The sequence below is a fragment of the Orycteropus afer genome, unplaced genomic scaffold (assembly GCF_000298275.1).
Source record: "Orycteropus afer afer isolate SDZICR_OR568_19922 unplaced genomic scaffold, OryAfe1.0 scaffold00288, whole genome shotgun sequence".
In the NCBI taxonomy this organism is placed as follows: domain Eukaryota; kingdom Metazoa; phylum Chordata; class Mammalia; order Tubulidentata; family Orycteropodidae; genus Orycteropus; species Orycteropus afer.
Genome location: NW_006921875.1, coordinates 3,411,551 through 3,433,401, shown reverse-complemented (window position 1 = coordinate 3,433,401; position 21,851 = coordinate 3,411,551). Strand labels below are relative to the sequence as shown.

Genomic DNA, 21,851 nt, shown 5'->3' with positions numbered 1-21,851 from the left:
TATTTGAGCAATGCCTTGTTCTACTCTAGGGAACTCACCATTATCTTATAACCTTCAGTAGGATAACCAGAATTAACAGGTGTATAAGACCATGCAGTCACACTCACCACACACCCATGCAGTGAAAAGAGCTGTTACTAAGAGAAAAGGTTATTATAAGAATTATCCAAATCCTCTAGTGGGGAAATGATCTCCTTAGTTGGACACTAGGTCTTGAAGGGCAAAATCCATGCCTGTATGTTCTTGTGCTCCTCACTGCTGTCAGCACACAGCACAGGCTGAAATATATGTCTGAGCCATACTCTACATAGCTCCTTCATACAGCTCATATCCTAAACCTATTAACTCACAAAGTCTTATAGAGCTTTTCTAAAAATCCACAATACCAAAAAAGGTAAAGTAATAAGACAAACAAGACACCACAAAATACAAAACTGGTTAAAAGGTGATTTAAGAAAAACCTATTACAAACAAGGAAAGACTGGCAAGTGAAACAATAACTCCCAGGCTTGTTAGTTGTCTTAAGGCCCATCATCATCCTTAACAGACACTAAGAATCTCCCCTTCTCCCTGTGTTAGGACAGAATGCTGGATGGGGAGAATGAGACACAAAAGACAGAGATGTCACCTGAGTCAACAAAGGCTTTCACAGGATGTCCATTCACTTTGCAGTTAATATAAAGCATCACTACTTGGCCAAAACTTTCTGGAGCCTCTTCCATAGCTATTGTCATGTTTTCCTCAATGTTCTGTTGCCTGTAACAAACCAAAACCAGGTATTAAAACCATTCTTTCTCAAGAAGAAAACTCTGTTTCAAAGTCACAATGTTAAAAATATATTTTTACTTATCTTTTGCCCTAATTATAGCAGCTGAGTCATGGAAATTGGTGCTCTATCCTGAAACAAGCAGCTTATGAAGAAGGTAGCAAGATAAATAGTTGGCAGAAAATGTAACTGCATAAAAATCACCCTCATGTAAAACAATTATGTTCCCTTTACAAGCTCAGAAACAGGGAAATAAAATTTCTGGAGGCCACTGTCACAATTCTTTTTATTCTGCAGAACATCAGAATTTCGTGAATGTTCCAATTTCTGTTGTTGGTGGTGCTGTGGAGTTGGCTCTGACTCACTGTGATCCCATGTAGAACAGATATAAATGTAGCCTGGTCCTATGCCATCCTCACAAAGCTAGGAATGTTTCAGCCCATTGCGGCAGCCACTGTATCACTGGACAACGCTCTAATGTCATCCATAAGGTTTCATTTGGCTAATTTTTTCAGAAGTAGATTGCTAGGTCCTTCCTTCATCCTAAGTCCGTCTTAGGCTGGAAGCTCTGCTGCAATCTGTCCACTATGGGTGACTCTGTTGGTATTTGAAATAGCTCGTTGTGTTGCCATGATGCTCCAGTATTTCAAGTAACAGCAGGCTCCAGTTTTAACTGCAGATGTATTGAGTATGTGGGTACATTTCCTATGTCCAGTGCAGTAAGAATAGTTTGTAAACATAATACACAGATGCTTCAACTGCTTGTGTCTAATAGAAGGACATGTTCTTAATAAAGTCATGATGTGAAGGTAACTCCAATATACAGGTAATGAACGTGGGTACCAAAGTTAAGACTTGAATCTTGGCTTCACCACTTCTGTAGGACCTTTGGCAAATTACTTAACCTCTCTGTGCTTCATTTTACCCTATCCACATTCAAGTTTTTGTGAAGATATTAATACTTGTAAAGTTCTTAGGACAGTGTTGGGCACAGTAGTCAGTGATTAATGATAATTGCCTTTGTGATTAGTATTATGAGTTTTGAAGTCAAATGCACCTGCCGCTTAATCTCTAAGATTGGGTTTTCTACTCTGTAAATGAAGATAATTCCTATTACAGGGTTGGTGAGAGGCATAAAGCTCCTGGTATACAATGCTAACATAAGAGCAGATGCTAAAAAGTGCAGACATATAACTAACCATCTGCTTATCTATCATCTTCTATATGCACACACACATATTACAGTTCATTTGGTCCATCAAAAAAATTGCTTCAAAAATTCAACATATTCTAATTCTTCTGTAACCAAAAGTGTATAAAAGGGAGTTCTAGTGTACTCCAACATCTCACAGCTTCATTCACAATCTCCTTTTAACTATCCAATATCTCTAAGATGAAATACTACCTACACTAGTATGTGGGACATGGAAACTAAGGCAGGGGCTGGGCAACCTGCCTAAAAATTGAGGCAGTAACAGAACAGGGTCTAAGACATGGGGTAAACAACACTGTAAACCAGGGCAATTACAGGCCATCACCTCTTACTATAAATTAAGTGTTATGGGAACACAGGTATGCACATTTACTTATTGTCTACAGTGGCTTTTGTGCTACAATAGCAGAGTTGAGCACTAGCAACAGAGATCATATGGCCTGCAAGGCATAAAATATTTACCATCTGGCCTTTACGGAAAAGGTTTATAACTCCAGCTCTCAACTACAGTGCCTAGTCTTTTTGTAATAATATTCCAGTTCAATTAAATGGATGACTTTATTAGTCTTTCTGTAATAAAGTATTAAACTTCTCAGAAAGTCAAAGTCACACTCATTGAATTTAGTTACGTGAATACTCAAGCTATCATATCTCAGAGTATGTACATCTTGCATAATCACTGGTGTGGTGTACCAAATAAAACTTTGATGGGCATTTGATATAATCATACAGCTTTCCTCCAATGCCACAAGATGAACTTTAGAAATAACCTAAAATTAGTTGTGCAGCTCTGATCTTGTACTGACTCCAACCAAGATCAGTTTCAGCAGAAATTCTCTGAAATAACACCAGCTACTTTGACTATTCTGGGCTCTGTATGGAGTGTTTCTTCAGAGGCACAGGTTTTCTCTTTTAAAAGAAGGGATGATTTCCTCTCCTCCTGGGAAGAAGCATGAGCCATATGGATACACTCCATTTCACTTCTGTTCTTCCAGGAGCTCAGTATCAGGGTTTGGCTATGATCCTCACCACAACCCCCAGTGCTTCCTGGGCTGAAAACAACTATTCTTGAAAAGTATGTCCATTTTCCAGTGTGCATATAATGTGGTCCACAACAGAGAACCCAAATGTGTTCCTATCTCTCTAGGTAGATGTAACAGGTTCCCAAAGATATACCTGATATAGTCAATGGGAACACTTACGCAACAGGAACAGAAGTGAATGGCTGAGGGCTGTCCAATGATTCTGGCATACAATTTATATTTCTCTGATTTCAAATGTAATCATAAAAATAAGAAATAAGAAAACCATTATTTGACTTCCCCAGTTGATACTGTAATAAAGTGACCAAGTTAGGCTTCAATAAAGATGATGACATAGCCCATAAAAGGCTACTCAAGCTAAAAGTAGTATCAGCATAGTTATGTTCTTGTTATACTAAGACCTTCACAATTAGCCACAAAAACTGAATCAAAGAGAGTGGGGAGCAGTTATTCTTTTAGTCAAAGAAAACGACTGAACAAGGTATTGTCTGTGACCAATAAACCAATCAAGGCTGGCAACAGTGTCATTTTATTTGCCTAGGCCCTAAAGCCTAAAGACTCTTGATTCATCAGATTACCTAGAGCCCAGGTATCTTAATGACCAAGTTTTAAAAAGCATCTCAAGTGATTTTAATGCAGCCCCAGTTGAGAACCACTGCTTACAGAATTGGAGCTAGAAATGCACGGCAGTCATTTTATCCTCTGGGGCCAGTACAAGAACTGCCGAAGGAAAACAGACTTAGGACTATGGGTACCATTCGTGCAGAGTTGTTTCTCAATCACGTTCAAGCCCTGAACTTAATCAAGACTCACACAATCTGTCTAAGGCAAGAGAATCATATCATCCTATGTAACCAGTCTATCAGTTTCACCAGATGGGGGCTTCAGCTCTCCCTGGAGTTGCTTCATGACACTCTCTCCTGTCTACAAGTCAGGGAGTCCCAATTTAAATTTCGGGAGAAGGGAGAGTCATCAAATCAGGTACCCATACTTTTCTAATTTTTCATGGAAATGCAAGGAAGATGAAAGGAGAGAATAACCTAAGACTGAAGCTACTATTCCAACTGCAAAATAGGGAAGCTACCTCAAAGCAGATTCCCAAAAATGGAAGATGACTTGTCATCTGGGAAATCTCGACTCTGAGTCCTGCTCTTCAGGTGAAGGTGTCCTTACCTTATATCTTCTTCTATCTTTGCCTGAGCTTCGAGATCAAAAGGGTCAGCAGAAAAGAGACGAATCCTTTCTTGCTCTCTCCGAGCTCGGTCCTGCTGCTGTTCCACCAGGACCCTAGAAAATTTCTCTGTGAAAATAAGGGAGGGGTGTATATCTAAGAGTTGCTTATCTAAGAATTGCTACATATTCATTCTTTATTAGTACTTTCACGCACCAAACAATTTCTCAAAAAGCAGCTAGAAGAGATGCAGAGAAGATCCCTTGTCAGCTCTACTATACACCTGTGAATTCAGATCATACAAATACACTTATAGGACCAATGTCTGTCAACCCTATACATGGTCTTGGGTAGGCATGTCAAAAGACAAGCAGGGTCTTGGGTACACTCCCCGTTTCACAGACATACCTACTAGTTCAGCCTGTCCACTCATATACCCATGTTTGCCTTCACTGACAATACAGTACTGTATGTGCAAAAGGGTTCATATGAACTACTATTACACACAACATGGGTCAATCTAAAAATCCACTCTATTCTATGGTAAGAACAGTATATTGTTTTCTCACTCAGAGAATAAATGCGTAACTTTCCCATTCTTGTAACACAAAGCATATATGAAGAATGTAAACCATCTTTGATTTTAGGTACCTGAATAGGGGATTGTCTCTCCTTTATCTCAAAAATAAGTAAATAAATAAAAACCCAAACAAAACAGTATGTTGGGTAAAAGAAGACTGACATACGAGTACACACTGTGAGTGTGTATAAGAGTACACTCTTATGAACGTCTGCAGGAAGTTCAAAATTTGGCAAAACTAATTTATATAATGTTCTGCCGAATATAAGAATGGCTCAAATATAGCTCCAAACAAACTGATGGCAATTGTTTTTGGTAATACCACCAATACCTGCAAATGGCTGAGAAGAAGGGGTTCTATTTTTCCATACAGGTTGATGGTACTGGACCTGTTTCCTACAACTAAAACATTTCAACTGACATCAGCTGGCTTATTGGTGTTCTCTTCATGAAGATCTGTCTAACTGCGGAGGTAAAAATAGAGCCTTAGCTCAGGTGACATAATGGTTAAAGCATTTGACTGCTAACCCACTAGCTGCTCCACGGGAGAAAGATAAGGCAATTTGCTTCCCTGAAGATTAACAGCCCTGGAAACCCTACGGGGCATCTCTACTCTGCCCCACAGGGTCACTATGAGTCAAAATCGACTCCATGGGGTTTGGGTTGTGTGCTGCTAAATAATTAGAAAAGAATGTAAATTAAGGGGGCTACCCTAGATGGATTTGAGGCTCTATGCAATCTTAAAATGCTATCGTTACTGCCAGTTAACTCAGCCTTTAACCCTATTTATCTCTCACAGACCAACTGATACGTTCAACAAATCATGTGACACAGTGGCTGGATACACCAGTTGTAGGAGTCTCTCCACATTTGTTGTGACACAACTATTTCACCACAGCTCAGGCTGACAGCCTTCCAAACTTTGAAGCTTACCAAGATCTCCACTGAGCAGAGCATCTGCCAGGGGTGGATTGCGTTCCTTCAGCAAGGACAGCTCATGGGGGTTGGCCAGCAACATGTCTCGGAGCAAGGCTGGATTGTCCAAGCCCTGAGGTGATGAAGCTATTTCTCCAGGAGATGAGTGGGGCTGCTGTGCTCCTGGTGGCTGGCGGTGCCTGGAGCTTGACGTGCCAGGCACAGCTATACTACTAAAGTCTATTCGGGGTAAGTCTGTTGGGAAAAATCAATTCAAAGTTTATTCCAAGTGACTCTATACAAGTAAACATCTGAAGGAAATGGAACATTTGCTCATATAAGAACCCATCGTGGTAATGGTAATCACAGACCACTATGCCTTTCCCACCACTTTTCTCACACTGACTTAGAACATAAAGACTACAGTCTATGAGAGTAAATTGTTAAGAACAGAGGGGGGTAAACAATGGTAGTAATCCCAAATTTTTGGCTTATAAAATATCCCAGAATATATATTAAGTTTTTATTTAATTAATTAATCTGTTTATTAAATTGAAGCTAAATCCAAACCCAATCATATGTCTGAATATGATTCTTGAGAATATGCTCTGACACCTTGGCTAAAGAATACTATCTGTATCAAATGAACAACATAGAAGTTGAACTCTCCAAGTCTGTGCTAAATATACTGCTTTGGTGAGGCTGTAATAGCACTTTGAATTTATGCTTTCATCTGTGCATCAATGCCAACTCTTCCCAGGCCTCTGGGAAGCTGGCTGGATATAATCAATTTATAAGAGAGAAAATAGAAGGAAAAGATTCTTAAGACTGACTACACCAAAAGATGTAACAGGTTTGTTGTTGTTATGTGCCATCAAGTCAGACCTGACTCATAGCAACTCCTCCTTGGGTTGCCGAGGCATTATCACTACGGAAGTAGATTGCCCCATCTTCCTTCCGAGAAGTGGCTGGTGGGCTTGAACCACCAGCCTTCTGGTTAGCAGTCAAGTGCCTTAGGCACTATGCTACCAGAGCTCCCATAACAGGTTTAGATTCTACAATTCCCAGGTTCTATATTCTAGGTTGAGCAGACTTTATTTTAATGAAAGAAGTGGTGTATTTGCATGTGCTGTCCACATAAATAGCACAGGGGGCAAAGTTATGATAACTTCTTAGTCACAGCTAACCGCTTTGAGGGAGTGAGTTGTTAGACCTGTGGCCTTGGGACCACAGTTGCGGGGGACGTCAAGCTCAATTAGCATAACATACAACACAAAAACACTGTTCTACATCCTACTCTGGTAAGTAGCAACTGGGGTCTTAAAAGCTTGCAAGTGGCCATCGAGATGCAACAGCTGGTCTCTCCTTGAACAGAGCAAAGAAGAATGAAGAAAACCAAAGAAACATGGAAACAATTAGTCCAAGGGACTAGTAGACCATGAAACCCTCACCCTGTATGACCATGAGACCAGATGAACTAGATGGTACCTGGCTACCATTGTCAACCACTCAGAAAGGGATCAGCACAGGAGATCCTGGATAGAGTGGGAGTAAAGTGTGGAACAAAACTCAAAATCATAAAAAAAAAATCAGGTTTACTGGTCTGATAGAGCCTGGTGAAAGCCCTCAACTAACTCTGTGAATACACTAAAACCCACTGAATTGTACCCTTTAAATAGGTGAATGTTAATGATATCTCAACAAAACTATTAAAGAAAAAGTTTTATTAACAAAGGAAGGAGGGGAGAGAGAGGGAAGTACAAGTGGGAATCAGAATGAGGGGTTAGGGCCTAAGTGAATCCACACTTCTCCAACCCACAAACCTTATCTGATGGTCACACTTACATCAAGTCGGGCTATCCTGAAGTCTTTTGGACTGCAAACAGAAGAGAACACTAAACTCAAGCACAAGGCTACTCGTCTCTTAGTATGTGTTCAATTAGCCACTTTCTTCAAACAGACTTTAACTAAAGTGTACGTATCATCAACTACCAACCAGTGAAAATGTGAAGTGAACGGCACCGCATCTCTGAGGTAATCTACATTGTTGTTGTGGGCTTTCGAGTTGATTCCAACTCATAATAACCCTCAATGACCAGAGCAGAACCCTCTATGACCTGTGTCTCTTACAGTTTTCCAGGCTGTAATCTTTATGACCAACTAGCAAAACATCAATGGGCAGGGCTTTCTTTGCGGGTTCAGAAATTTTATCTCTACCTGACATACGTTATCTTGAGAGTCCATTCACTTTATAATAATCTTTAAAAACATGTTTACCTTTATAGACCAAGCCCCCCCCCCCCATCTATTGGCTCTTCTGTCCAAATAAACTCAAAATCCACTGTCATTGAGTCGAAATAGGACAACAACAACACAGGGCCTCCCTAGAACTAACAATCTTGCTAAATTAAACAATAGAAGATGTGGTTAGCTAATTCTGCAAACTTTTACTTATTGGCATATTTTAGCTACTACTTTCTTTAAAGTTTAGCAGTAGCCCCAAGGGACTAATGTAATCCTGATCTGGTAGGGATGGTGCCTGATGGTCACTTATAGCTCCATTTTCAAGATGAATGGAGGCACTGTGTTATAAGCTGAAGTCAGTCATCACCCAGACACCTATTATCTATTACCATAAACTTAAAACCAAGTGACCTAGAGACTAAACACTGTTCAAAGAAATCAACCAGAATATGGTAAGGAGTGGAAAAAACCAAGTACATTTCATCAAGTAGTTTCACATCAGAAACTTAGAAGCTTTTTGTGGCTCAGGAGCCCCTCTGAGTATCTGAAGAAAGCTATGAACTCACTTTTCAAATACATGTGTGTACACATGCACACACTTCTGCTTATTATTTCAGGGACTTGACGACTTCCTAAATCTTAACGCACAGAATGCAGATTATGAACACTCATTCCAGACTGAATATCAAGATCGATAACAGTTTCTTATTCTATGATTAACATAGCTGGCAGAAGAACCAGAAATTGGTAGTTTAGTGGCTCTATGTTCATAAAGTTCAGCGTAATGGGGAAAACATCATGCTTTCATGTTTGTGCTTTCATTTATTAGCTATGTGTGGTAGTTAAGTTTGTATGTCAACTTGGCTAGGCCTCATTGAGTGGCCAGGGCAGCTGGATGTAGTTATTCCCCCCATGGTAAGATTGGTAATTAACTCCATGGTGGAATCTACTGGAGCAGCTGAGTAGCTGCTTTAGGGATGTGGTCTGCTTCCTGTATATAAGGAGAAGTCTTGGGGAATGATCTCTAGCTTATGGCATACCTGAACCCTGCATGTAGCTGAGTCGTTGTTCAGCAGACTGCCATGCTCTGCCGATCTTGGGACTTTTAATGGATTTGAATTAAAGGCCTGCCATGTGGTTTGGTAGTTATTGGGACTGTGCCTTATTACTTGTCAACCTTGGGCTTGTCAGCCTCAGCAGCCAGCAGCTGAGTGAAGAAAAGCCTCCAGCTTCAGCGGGCCAGGAGCAGGAGGCAAAGCTGAAGCCCAAGGTTGAGGGGCTTTCATCCAGCCCCTAGAGCCTGGCACTTTGAACTTGGACTTAAAACCTCCAAAATGTAAGAGAATAAACTCCTGTTTCTTCAAGCCATCCCATTTGTGGTATGTTCCTGTCAGAGTGGCACTAGGGAACCAGAACACTCTGTAACTTTGAAGACATCATTTACAACGTGAACTTCATCTGTAAATGGTAAAAAAAAAAAACAAAAAAAAAAACCCTGTAAACCACAACAGAGGTATGAGATGACATGAAATGTGTGTACAAGTGCCTGGCAGACTGCCCCTGAAGGCCAAACACAGAGTAGCAAAAGTCAGTCCAGAATCAGAGGCATATGCAGCCTTTAAGTCCTTCCCAAGAATAAAGATTATTGTATAACTATCTGTGATAACAACAGAACCTAACATTTATTAAGGGCTTGCTATGTGCTGAAGGTCTTACTGCATTATTTTCATGACAACTCTAGTTAGGAGTTGAGTTCATTATGGCACCTATCTCAGTGAGGAGGAAACCAATTTAGAGGGGTTAAATAACTCGTCCAAAAGCAGGGTTAGGATCTGTGCCCCAGTGGTCTGAATATAAAGCCTTGCACTCTTGAATCACTCCGCTATGCTACCTACTGATGCTTGTGTTAACCAGTTAACTAAATGCCATCAAGTAGATTCCAACTCATGGAGACCCCATGTATGTCGGAGTAAAACTGTGCTCCACAGGGTTTTCATGGCTGTAACCTTTCAAAAACAGATTGCTGGGTCTGTCTCCTGAGATGCCTCTGGGTGGGTTCAAACCACCACCTTTCCCCCTTAGTAGCCCAGCACTTAACTGTCTGTACCACCTAGAGACTCCCGATGCTTATGTTAATAAACTTAAGTTAGTATTATGAGATCTCTTACTTGAAAATTGCACTGGAGGTCGAGGGTCTGCACTTTCCTTCTGTCGTAAAATCACAACGTCCCCATCTTTCAAGCCGTAAGAAGCCAATGATCTATGGTTGTCTGTGAGAGGTCTTTCAGCATAGACAATCTACAACAAGAAAAAGTTTAATAGCATAAAGCACTTAATAAGGGCATGGCATAAAGCAGAAAGACCACAACCTTTTTCTTAACCAGATGCTACTCCCTGCTCAAAACCATCCAAAGGTTTTCCATCACATCTAAAATAATAACCAAAGTCCTTCCTATCTCCTACTAGGGCCATAACACTTTAGCAGCTGGCCCCTTCTCCTATCTTATCTCACACCATGGTTGCTGTTCCTCAAATAACAAAGATCAGCTTTGCCCCTGAGATGTTTCACTTGCTCTTCTCACCTAACATACAATATGTATCTGCTTATTTGTCTTTCTGCCCCACTGAAAGCTAAGCTACCTAAGGCCAAGAACTTGTTTTCCTCACCACATCCCAAATGTCTAGAACGGGAAACGCTCAAATGTTTATTGAATTAAAGGATGAATGAATCTATGCAAGTAATGAATGTAATTTCAGGGTTAATTTTCAACAGGGAGGGAAACGGGAATGATTTACTTTGGGTTTGCTAACTACAGCAGCAGCAAATGTGTATACTTTAAAATGATCTTGTACACTAACCAAAAAACCCGTTACTCACTGCTTTCGAGTCGGATCCGACTCATAGCGACCTCTCTTGGGTTCCTGAGGTGGTATAACTATGGAAATAGATTGCCCAACCTTCCTTCCGAGGAGTGGCTGGTGGGTTTGAACTACTAGCCTTCTGGTTAGCAGTCAAATACCACCTTCCTGCACCTTTCTTCTTTTCTACCATCCTCAAAGTTTTATCATTCTTATGTTTATGAGTGGAAGATGAAAGTGGAAAAATATCAGAAAATAACAAACACAGATATTAAAAGAATCATTTTAATAATTAAAAGAATCATCTCCACATTTCTTCTCATAAAAAAAAAAATCAAGGATGCACTACTAACAAAAGTACCTTTATTATGTATAATCAAAACACTGAAGAAAAACCTAGAACATAAAAACTGATGAAACAATGTATTGTGGAAAGAAAAGAAACATACAAGATATGCTATAATTTTACTATCAAGGAATAAAAAAAACGAGCCCTGCATCCTCATGTACTCCAGAGGTGCATTCAGAATTGACCTCATGCTTTGAAAGGTTTTCTTCTTTACAATTTGCTTTGTGGGGTACAGAACATTGGATGACCACATGCTAACTGAGGAACCTGAGCTCCGTCCTGGCTCTGCCAATAACTCACTCACATGGGACCTGTCACTCAGCTGGTCCAGGCCTCACATTTACCATTTGTCAAACAAGCAACTGGAGCTAGATAATCATTACAGCTGTCCCTTCCAGTTCTTTCTGCTAGACTACTGTACTACAATGTCTCCTCATGGATCTTCATAGCAAGGGTACCTGACACAGAACCTGAAAACAAAGCATCAAAACTGGAAAAGAAGTGATTCAGAACTTCTGCTAGCATGAGGAAAAAAATTAACAGGAATGTGAATTTAGTTCCCTCCAAAATTAAATTCTTACAGAGAAGAGCAAAAAACTGATTTGCAGAGATTATAGGTCCAATTATATTTTACAAAATTCTATGCGTAACTAAGGAGTCCTAGTTGCACAGTGGTTAATGTGCTTGGCTGCTCATCCAAAGGTCGGTGGCTGAACTCAGTGAGAGAAAGACGCCTTGGAAACCCTATGGTGGGTGTAGTTCTACCCTGTACTATAGGGTTGCTGTGAGTAGGAATTGACTCAGTGGCAAAGGGCTTGGGTCTTTTGGTTTGATATGTAACAAAGTATTAGTTCTCATCCTCAACTTGCAAAGTTAAAAAACATTAGACTGCAACTGTCACTCTAGCATCCCATTCACACTCTCTTATTTAAACACATACCTCATAGTAAAACAACATCATAATCAAAGCAAATTGTTTGCAACGCAACCCAATAGAGTCTTATAACTTGAGAGAGTTTGGGGATAAAACAAAACAATAACAACATAAATCTGAATGGCAAGGGTCACAGGTTGAGATGTGGAGCAAGAAGGAGGAGGCATGCCAAGAGAAACACCATGCAGGCAGGCTCTTAACAGTTGGCATCAACATTATGAAGTCACCAGAATGAAGTCACCAATATGCCAAGACCTCCTTAATTTTCCAGGTTCAGAAATTCAATTATCAGTACATTTAGAGACAGATGGTCAGTCTCCTAAGGCAGTGACAGATTCTAACTGTACTTATCAGAGAATACCTACTTATTTATTTACATTGAGGAATTAAATTTTGGGCACTGGACTGTTCCTTTCTTCAATACTACTGAACTCTCCCCATATAGAAAATGCTACATGGAAAGTCAAATTAAAATAGCAGCTACCATTAAATGAGCTTCTACTAAAAGCCAGCATCAAACTAGGTTCTCACAGTCTCCCAGTTAATCACCATATCCTCTTACTTAAGTCTCACAATTATTTGCTCCCTTTTATGAACAGGGAACCAAAACATAGAAAGTTAAGTGACCTGAGGCCACACAGCTATTAAGAAGATAGCTGGGACTGAAATCACATCTGCCTGACTTTAAAGCTCATAATCTTCACAAATACCATATACAATTTCCCAAAACATAACCCCAAAGTGGCCCACTGAACTGAGTGATTCCAATGACAGCTGTTGAGCCATCTATGGCCACCAAGTGATGTCCAATGCTCAATGCACTCTCCGCCCTCGACATAAAGAGGGGACCACCACCTACAACTCGCTCTTTGGAGTCCCATTTTACAGATGCCATATTGTCACTCAATCACTGCTCAGTTATGATATTTCCTCATCAATCAATCTTATTTGAAAGGAAGGCAGTGCAATGTAACAATAAAAATGTAAGATCCAGTTAATCAGTAAGTCAAGCATGTATCTAAAATGTGGAATACTGCTATCTGTGCCTCTGTGTCCTAGAAACACTGGAGAATGTGGAGGAAGAGCAAACATTCTCCACACTGATACAGCAGTAGGTGTATTCCATTTTAGTCCAAGATACATGAAAGACTGGCTGAAATTATAATCACCATAAAGTAATTTCATTAGAATGGGTTTAGAGTCTAAGAAAGACAACTATTTGACAGTGTTTAAGTTCCAGAATAAATGTGTGATCATTTTCCAGTTTAACATGACTATCTATTAGATGAATGGTTTCAAATTTCTACCAGTCAAAACAAAAGTTTTGGAGAAAGCATTCCAGACACAAAGGTGATGCTTTTCACTGTTCATGTTACCCAATTCAAAGCTTCTACCACTCAAAAGTCAAGTTTTGCCACAATAAGAACTTGCAAAAGGAGAATTTATACAGCTAAAAGTCTTAATCTGCAGAACTGGCACATTGCTAGTACTTAACTCCAGAGGAGACACCCTAGAGAGTGAATTCTAACCTTAATCAACATTTTAAATAGCCTAATAAATAAACCCCCAACCTATAAACATGATGTCAAATGTGTTCTGGTCTCTGGATCAGCGTCTTCAATTAACAGGAATCTTGATGCATTTCTAGCATTAGAACCATAAGCTGGCCTTTGAAGTCACATCCAGAAAGCTGTGTATCTACCATTAACTGAGTGCACACTACAAGCCAAACACTTTACATGTATCATTTCATGCAACAGTCAGGCTGACTTTTATAATCATGGAAAGCAATTTTGTAGTATCTACTAAAGTCTTCCAAAAAGTTTATACCTTTGTGGTGTGATGAATCACTTTTATATGGCCTTTCTTGGCATGGTCTTGTGACCCCTACAAAATGAGTGGGAGAAACTATGCAAATAAGGTGCTTGTGGCCCACCAAGGGGACTGGATAACTTGCTAATAATGCAAATAAGGTGCATGGAATCCTAATGAGGGAATTGGTCAAATTTGCCAACTAGGCTTAAAAGAGAGCCAATCCCAGAGCACAGATGGGACATCACTACCACCAAGAAAGAAGAGCCAGGAGTAGAGTGTGTCTTTTGGACCCAGGGCCCCTGAGCTGAGAGCCTCCTAGACCCAGGAGCTGTTAACACTAGAGACAGCAGGCAACAGCAAGAACTGGTGGCAGAGAAACAGTGGTAGATGGCACAGTGGGCTTCCAGGCCCACGGAGCAAGATGGCTACAGTGGGTATGTCAACCCATGGAGTGAGATAGCTGAGCATTACTGGGCACTTACTGGCAGGGTAAAAGAGCTCTGCAACAACTTGCCTAAGTAGGGCTAAGGTGAGGTCAAGAGGATAGAGGCCTGAGAAAGGCCTGCCTGGAGGCATGGCTGAGAAGCTGTCCTAATCAAAGAACCATATCCTGAGTTGGCTGAGAAGCTGTCCTGATCAAAGAACTATATTCTGAGTTGTTTCTGATCTTAAATTGGAACCTATAAACTTCATTAGCACGAGTATTATCTCGACAGCAGGTTTTTTTTTTTTTTTTCTTTTTTTAAATCTTTGAGTTCTGTGCAGCCACTGTAATCAATTATCAAACCCAGGAGGGAAGTAAAGAGTGCCATGGGAGGGAAGGCTGCTGTCAGAACTGGTGAAAAGTTGGAGGGTGGAAGTATGTTTGATCTCCAACTCACAGGAATGAGCCTTGGGGTCATGTTCATCTTGATTCTCTCCTTTCCCTTGTATAGTCAGATAAAGAGGTCTGATACCATCACATCATGCCATTTTTATAACTTTTGACCTGGTAATTCATATCTAAGCACTTATCTGGAGAAAACAACCAGAAATGGGGACAAAGACTTAAGTCTAGGGATATCCATAGCAATGTTACTCATAATCGCTTCCAATTTTCTCCAATTCAAATGCTCCAAAATAGGAAAATCATTAAATAAACCATACATCATCTATGATGGAATATTATGTAACCATTAAAAATGATAAATTTGAAGAATTTGAAATGTTATCAGAAAATTTAGTGTTGACAGAGAAAATAAGATATGAAATACAGTTCTAGCTCCATTATGTTTAAAAGATACATTAATTATATAAAGGAAGAAAACTTTAAAAATACACTAAAAAGTAAACTGCCATTATCTCTGGGTTATAAGTCAATAAATTAGTATGTTCTTCTTTACATTTTTCCCTATGTTATTATGGCCAAAAGAATGAACATAATCCATCTTGGAAGAAGTACAACCAGAATACTACTTACAAGAGAGGATGGCGAGACTTTATCTCACATACTTTGGACATGTTATCAGGAGGGACCAGTCTCTGGAGAAGAACATTGTGCTTGGGAAAGGGTCAGTGAAAAAGAGATGGACTGATAGAGTGGCTGCAAGGATGAGCGCAAGCATAGCAAGGATTGTGAGGGTGGCACAGTACAGAACAGTGTCTCATTCTGTTGTACACAGAGTAGCTAGCAGTTGGAATCAACTCAAATAACAACATATGTTACAAGTTTTCTATAATGAATATGTAGCGACTCCACGGCACATAACAACAACAACAACAACAGTGTTTTTTCAGGTAAAACCAATTGCTAGAAAAGGGCGTGATGATTGGTAAAGTAGAAGGCAATCAAAAAAGAGGGAAACCCTCAATGAGATAGACACACTAGCCAAAACAATGGACTCAAACATATCAATGATCATCAAGATGGCACAAGACAGGGTAGCATTTTGTTCCGTTATACATTAAGGTTGCTACGAGTCTGAGCCTACTCAACGGCAACTAACAGTATCAGGGGGGAAAATACATAAAAATTTTCTATAAAAATAAACATGGTTAAAACTAGCTACAATCAAAATGTCAGTTTCCATTGATTTAAAACTGTGTTTCACAAACCACAAATCATTCTGTGAGCAGAGCTGTGTTTCCAGAGTCATACTACTGAAATGATCTATTATTTGGCACTTAGATAAGACTTTCACTTGAGGGTCCTTACATATTCCACACACATTTCACCACATGCCACTTACAGAAGTAAATTATAATGTGTTTCAAAAAACATGAAGACAAATTTAAAGTGACGCTAAGTTCTGATAATTGTTTTAAGTTCACCCAGCCACATCTGCATCAAAGCATCAAACAGAGCTAGAACTGGCTTCCAAGCCCACACTTGTATTAAGAGATGGAATATGCCCAGCTTTAATCACATGGACAGGTAGAGATGGTTTCTATTCTAAATTTGTTATCATGCTCTACATTGCACTGTAACTGCTATAATCAGACTAGAGCTGTTAAAAATTACCACCTTTCCCAAGTGTATGCTTATGCACATTTCATGCTGATGTGAAAGACTGGATTCTAAACTAGTGATCCCCAATGTGGGGCAGGCATGCAAGATAATTCTTGAAGGGTATAGGAAAACATAAAACAGAATTTTCATTTTCATGTATATTATTTCATCCTTCATTAAGTACTATTTTGTGCTTTTTTATGATGTACATAATGTATTAATTCAAGTATGTAATGTGATCCATGTATACAGTGTATTATATACATGTTTTATATATGCATATATAGTACATAACACCTTCGTTCCTAACATGGATGCACGTTCAAAACCATTTTACTGATAGGGATAAATGACCAAAAAGTCTGCAGACCAGTGGTCTGGACACACGATGGCAGGAAAAAACAGCCCAAAACACAGAAAACATATATTTTCTCTTGAAGAAAGGGGATCAGAAAAAGGAGGTGAAAGAATGAGAAGAGAGAAGGTAAATGAGAGAAGTGAGGTAAAGCCACCAGAAGAACCATGAGAGGAAGGGAAGATGAGTAACATGGGAGGAACCCTGGGAGGTAGCAGCAGCAAAGGGAGGGACTCAAGTAGGCAAAGAATGTATTTGTGGGTTAAAAACTATAATGATGTTTACTATTATGATTTGATGAAAGGAAATGACTCAAGTGCCTAGGGCGGATCCTGTTCCTGCCTGATGGGCAAGCAAGTGAAAGACTATGGGACCACCAGATATCTTAAAATAGATACTGTGTTGTCAGGTGGTTACAATGGAGCCAACAGAACAAACTTGAAAAACAGTAGCTGTTTACAGCTGTGCAATACAGGCTTAACACTAGTGGGAGCCCACGTTGCTATAAGTTAACATGGCTTGTGAAGGAATACAGGCTTAACACTAGTGGGAGCCCAGGTTTCTATAAACTAACATGGCTTGTGAAGGAAGTAAATGCCAAAACATCGACATAATGAACAGGAAAGAATTTGAAGTTAGTGTAATTGTTCAATTATTAAGGTCTTTCTAACCTCAGAACCAGCAGATGACAGTGCCTGTCTCGACCAAACAGTTAACTTGTGTTTCAATATGACACCACTTTTAACTTAAAACAATTTTTTACAACCATCTCAAAAAATGCCAGAACAGAAACACTCTGACTCTTCCTCCTTTCCCAAGGCCTAATAACAACAAAATCTATTTACATTTTAATTTTTTATTTCCCCTACCAGGGTAATGTAACAGCTTAAACTAAAACCAAACCCACTGCCATGAAGTAGATTCTGACTCATACTGACCCCACAGGACAGAGCAGAACTGCCCCTTAGGGTTTCCAAGGCTGTAAATCTTTCCAGAAGCAGACTGCTGGTCTTTACCCCGCAGAGTGGCTGGTGGTTGTGAAGGGTCAATCTTTTGGTTACCGACCAAATGCCTTAACCACTGTACCACCAGAGCTCCTTCATTTAACAGCTATGGGAAGAAAACAAGTAAAAAGGCCACTTGTAAATATTTAAGACTTCATTTTCCCTCTCTATTTAAAACTGTTCTTTTCAAGTTTTCCACATGAGGAATTCATAGACAGGAACTGGTTCCTGAGTTTTTATGGATTAACTTTTTACAGAAGTTGCAAAAAAAATTCCTTTTTACCAATTTCTTTGATGCTTTTGCCAGACTGTGCATTTGTGTGGCACTTTGCTACCTGAAATAAATTTCTTTCTTGGTATTCAGGTTCTAAAGTTCACATAATGTGAAGGAATCATACTCACATGTGAACAAAATAGTGACACACTTATTTACCATAACACAGGACAGAACCAGCTGTAGTGGGACGATGGTTTTTGGAACTATTTCGTAATTGCAGAAGGAAATCAAGATTCACATTTTGGAGCCTCAGAAGACCACTAATATTCTTAAATATTGAGGCTATGTCCTTCCAATTTTCAGTTATCAAATCAGGATTTAAGTGTTTCAGTGTGAAGGCCACAAAGTTGTCATCAATTCTTCATTTTGAGAATTACTTAAAAATTAAGAGGTGGTGAACTTCCTTCCAGCAGAGCAAGGAAATGAAACAACCAAATTACACAAAGAAGAAAATACTAGATTATTTTCATGCAAATACCCTTGTAGAGCACTTAAAGAAATAGAATTTTGGCCTACTATTAGGGAGGAAAAGAGAACAAACAGATTGAGTTGAACCAGTAAACTTTTTTTTTTTTTAGTAAGAACAGAACCAGAAACACATGTGGTAAGGAAAAGTATTTCCAAAGACATCAAAAGCAGTCAGCTCAAGGCTCAAACTTTCCCTCTCACCTAAGGTGCAAATTTGTACATTTACAGGAAATTCCATATATCTCGCCTGGAACTCTCCCCAAAATAGCAAAGCAGATGAACATATATCTACCACGGTAATCCAAACTGGTATTTCTGGTTGGGGAAGCAGGATATACGAACCCTTGCAAACCCAGTGCTGCTTCTTAGGTCTACGACGACACCCCAGAGTCAGGGAGAAGGGGCGACAAACCAAAAGGTGAAGAGGGCCCTCCAACAGCCCTTTCGCCCCTCACGATGCCGTAGGTTTGTCTGCGGCCGGAGTCTCCGCTCTCCCCCCTCACACCTCACCTCATGCTCGAGGTGTGTTGGGGCACTACCGATTCCAGCTCCCTCCCGGATGCGGGGGCGGGTTGGAAATGACCATCCCTGTGCCACCCACCCCTTACCCCCGGCCCCATTCTCTATCAGTAGCAAAGGGAGGGCGTGAGGCCCCCAGGCAAGGAGTCTCCAGAGGGAGGCCCCATAGTTGCCCCGCGTACCTGGCTCTCGGCTGCGGGGATGCCGGACTCGAGCTCGCACAGCGCGCGGAAGTTGTGCAGCTCGAAGTCGGCGTCGACCTGGAGGGAAAAGGTCACCTCGGAGAGGTCCCTCCGCACACAGTACACTGTGAGCAGCATGGCCCGGGCACGACCCAACACGGCTCGGCCCGGCCTCGGCGCAGGGCGGAGGGGCGGTGGCGGCGGGGCCTGGCTGGTGTGGCGGGCGGACGGCGCGGGCTGCTAGCTCACCCGCTTGTCCGCTCTCTGGCTGTTTCTCTCCCTCACACACGCTCAAGTGACTCAGTCCCTCCCGCCCTCACTAGCAAGCACAGCCGCCACCAGCCGCCTGCGAGTCCGTGCGCCTATCTGCCGGCCAGCCTCCTACCGCTGCCGCCAAGCGCGCCGGCCGCCCGGCGCCCCGCCCCGCCGCAACGCAGCTGCCGTAAAGCCCGCCTTGTCCGCTGTGCGTTCGCGACGCAGTGGAGGGGCGGGACAGATGAGGGGAGGTGGAGTGATAGGGGAGGGTTGGAGGTGGAGGCGTGGGGAGGAGTTTAGGGAGGGAAGAAGGAGGAATGGCAAGAAAATGGGGAAGGAAGGAAAAGAATGCGGGAAAAGAGAAAGCTATTCATTGATCGGTTTAGTAACTGAAATCTATCCACAACCTTATTTTACTCATCCAACAGGCATTTATTAAGCTTCTTCTCTATCATGTGCCACCTCTCACTTGTCAGTTTGTCACACTCTCGGCTTGCGTAATGCTGAGGCTAGAAGCTATGCCACTGGTATTTTAAATACTAGCAGGGTTACCCGTGATAGACAGGTTTCAGCAGATCTTCCAGATTAGAACAGACTGGAAAGAAGGATAGAGCTATCCAATGCTGAGAAAATTGGGCACTGAAAGCTCTATGAATGGCAGTGAATCATTGTCTGATATAGTGATGGAAGATGAGCCCCTCAGATTGGAACGCACTCAAAGTAAAATTGGGGAAGAGCTGCCTCAAAGCAGAGTGACCCTTAATGGCATGGATGGAGGAAAGTTTTTGGATCTTCATTTGGGGATGTGGTACAACTCAAAATGAGAAGAAACAGCTGCAAACATACATTAATCAGAACATGGAATGTACAAAGAATGAATCTAGGAAATTAGATCTCAAAAATGAAATGGAACACATAAACAGTGATATCCTAGGCATTAATGAGCTGAAATGGACTGATACTGGCCATTTTGAATTGGATAATCACATGGTCTACTCTGCCAGAAATGACAAATTGAAGAGGAATGGTGTCATATTAATCATCAAAAAGAACATTTCAAGATCTATCCTGAAGTACAATACTGTCAGTGATAGGAAAATATCCATAGGCCTGCAAGGAAGACAAGTTGATATGATTATTATTCAAATTTATGCACCAACCACTGAAGCCAAAGATGAAGAAATAGAAAATTGTTACCAACTTCTGCAGTCTGAAATGGACCAAACATGCAATCAAGATGTATTGATAATTACTGGTGATTGGAATGCAAAGTTTGGAAACAAAAAAGTAATGGGGTGGTTGCAAAACATGGTGTTGGTGATAGAAATGATGCAGGAGATCACATGATAGAATTTTGCAAGACCAGTGACTTATTGATTGCAAGTACCTTTTTCAACAACATAAATGATAACTGTACTCATGGAACTACTGGATGGAACACACAGGAATCAAATAGCAACTATATTCTGTGGAAAAAGGTGATGGAAAATCTCAATATCTTCAGTCACAACAACATCAAGAGCTGATTATGGGACAGACCACAGACTTCCTCATATGCAAGTTCAAGTTGAAATTGAAGAAAACTAAAACAAGTCCATGAGAGCCAAAATATGACCTTGATTATAGGCCACCTAAATTTAGAGACCATCTAAAGAATAGATTTGATACATTGAACATCAATGACTGACAACTAGATGAGTTGTGGGATGACATTAAGAACATCATACATGAGGAAAGCAAAAGGTCATAAAAAAGACAGGAAAGGGAGAAAAGACAAAAAACGATGTCAGAGAGACTCTGAAAGTTGTTCTTGAATAGAGAGTAGCCAAAGCCAATGGAATAAATCTTGAAATAAAAGAGCTGAACAGAAGATTTAAAAGGGCAGCTCAAGATGACAAACCAGAAAAAAAAAAAAAAAAAAAAAATCAAACCCACTGCTATTAAGTCGATTCTGACTCATAGTGATCCCCATTGGGTTTCCAAGGCTGTAAATCTTTATGGAAGTAGATTGTCTCATCTTCCTTCGATGAGATAGCTGGTGGGTTTTGAACCTCTGGCCTTCTGGTTAGCAGCCAAATGCCTTACCCACTATACCATCAGTACTTGAGAAGACAAAGTAAGGTATTATAATGAAATGTGCAAATCTGGAGTTAGAACCAAAGGGAAGAACACGCTCAGCATTTCTGAAGCTGGAAGATCTGAAGAAAAAATCCAAGCCTTGAGTTGCAATATTGAAGGATCCTATGGGCAAAATATTGAATGATGGAGAAGCATTAAAAGAAGATGTCACTGCACCAAAAAGAACTAGTTGACATTCAGCCATTTCTGGAGGTGGTATTTGATCATGATGATATTGAAGGAAGAAGTCCAAACTGCACTGAAGGAATTTGCAAAAAAACAAGGCTCTAGAAATT

General features: G+C 40.6%; 1 protein-coding gene across 1 annotated transcript in view; it reads right to left on the bottom strand.

The window, feature by feature from the left end:
* DDI2 (DNA damage inducible 1 homolog 2) overlaps positions 1-19,320 on the bottom strand; it is a 37,712-nt gene extending 18,392 nt beyond the window's left edge. Inside the window, exons 1-5 of the mRNA XM_007950763.2 lie at positions 19,183-19,320; positions 10,101-10,230; positions 5,707-5,943; positions 4,196-4,322; positions 629-756 (exon numbers count right to left, since the gene is read on the bottom strand). Coding sequence (XP_007948954.2) covers positions 629-756; positions 4,196-4,322; positions 5,707-5,943; positions 10,101-10,230; positions 19,183-19,320 — 760 coding nt within the window. The remainder of the gene's footprint in view (positions 1-628; positions 757-4,195; positions 4,323-5,706; positions 5,944-10,100; positions 10,231-19,182) is intronic.
* Positions 19,321-21,851: the final 2,531 nt, after the last annotated feature.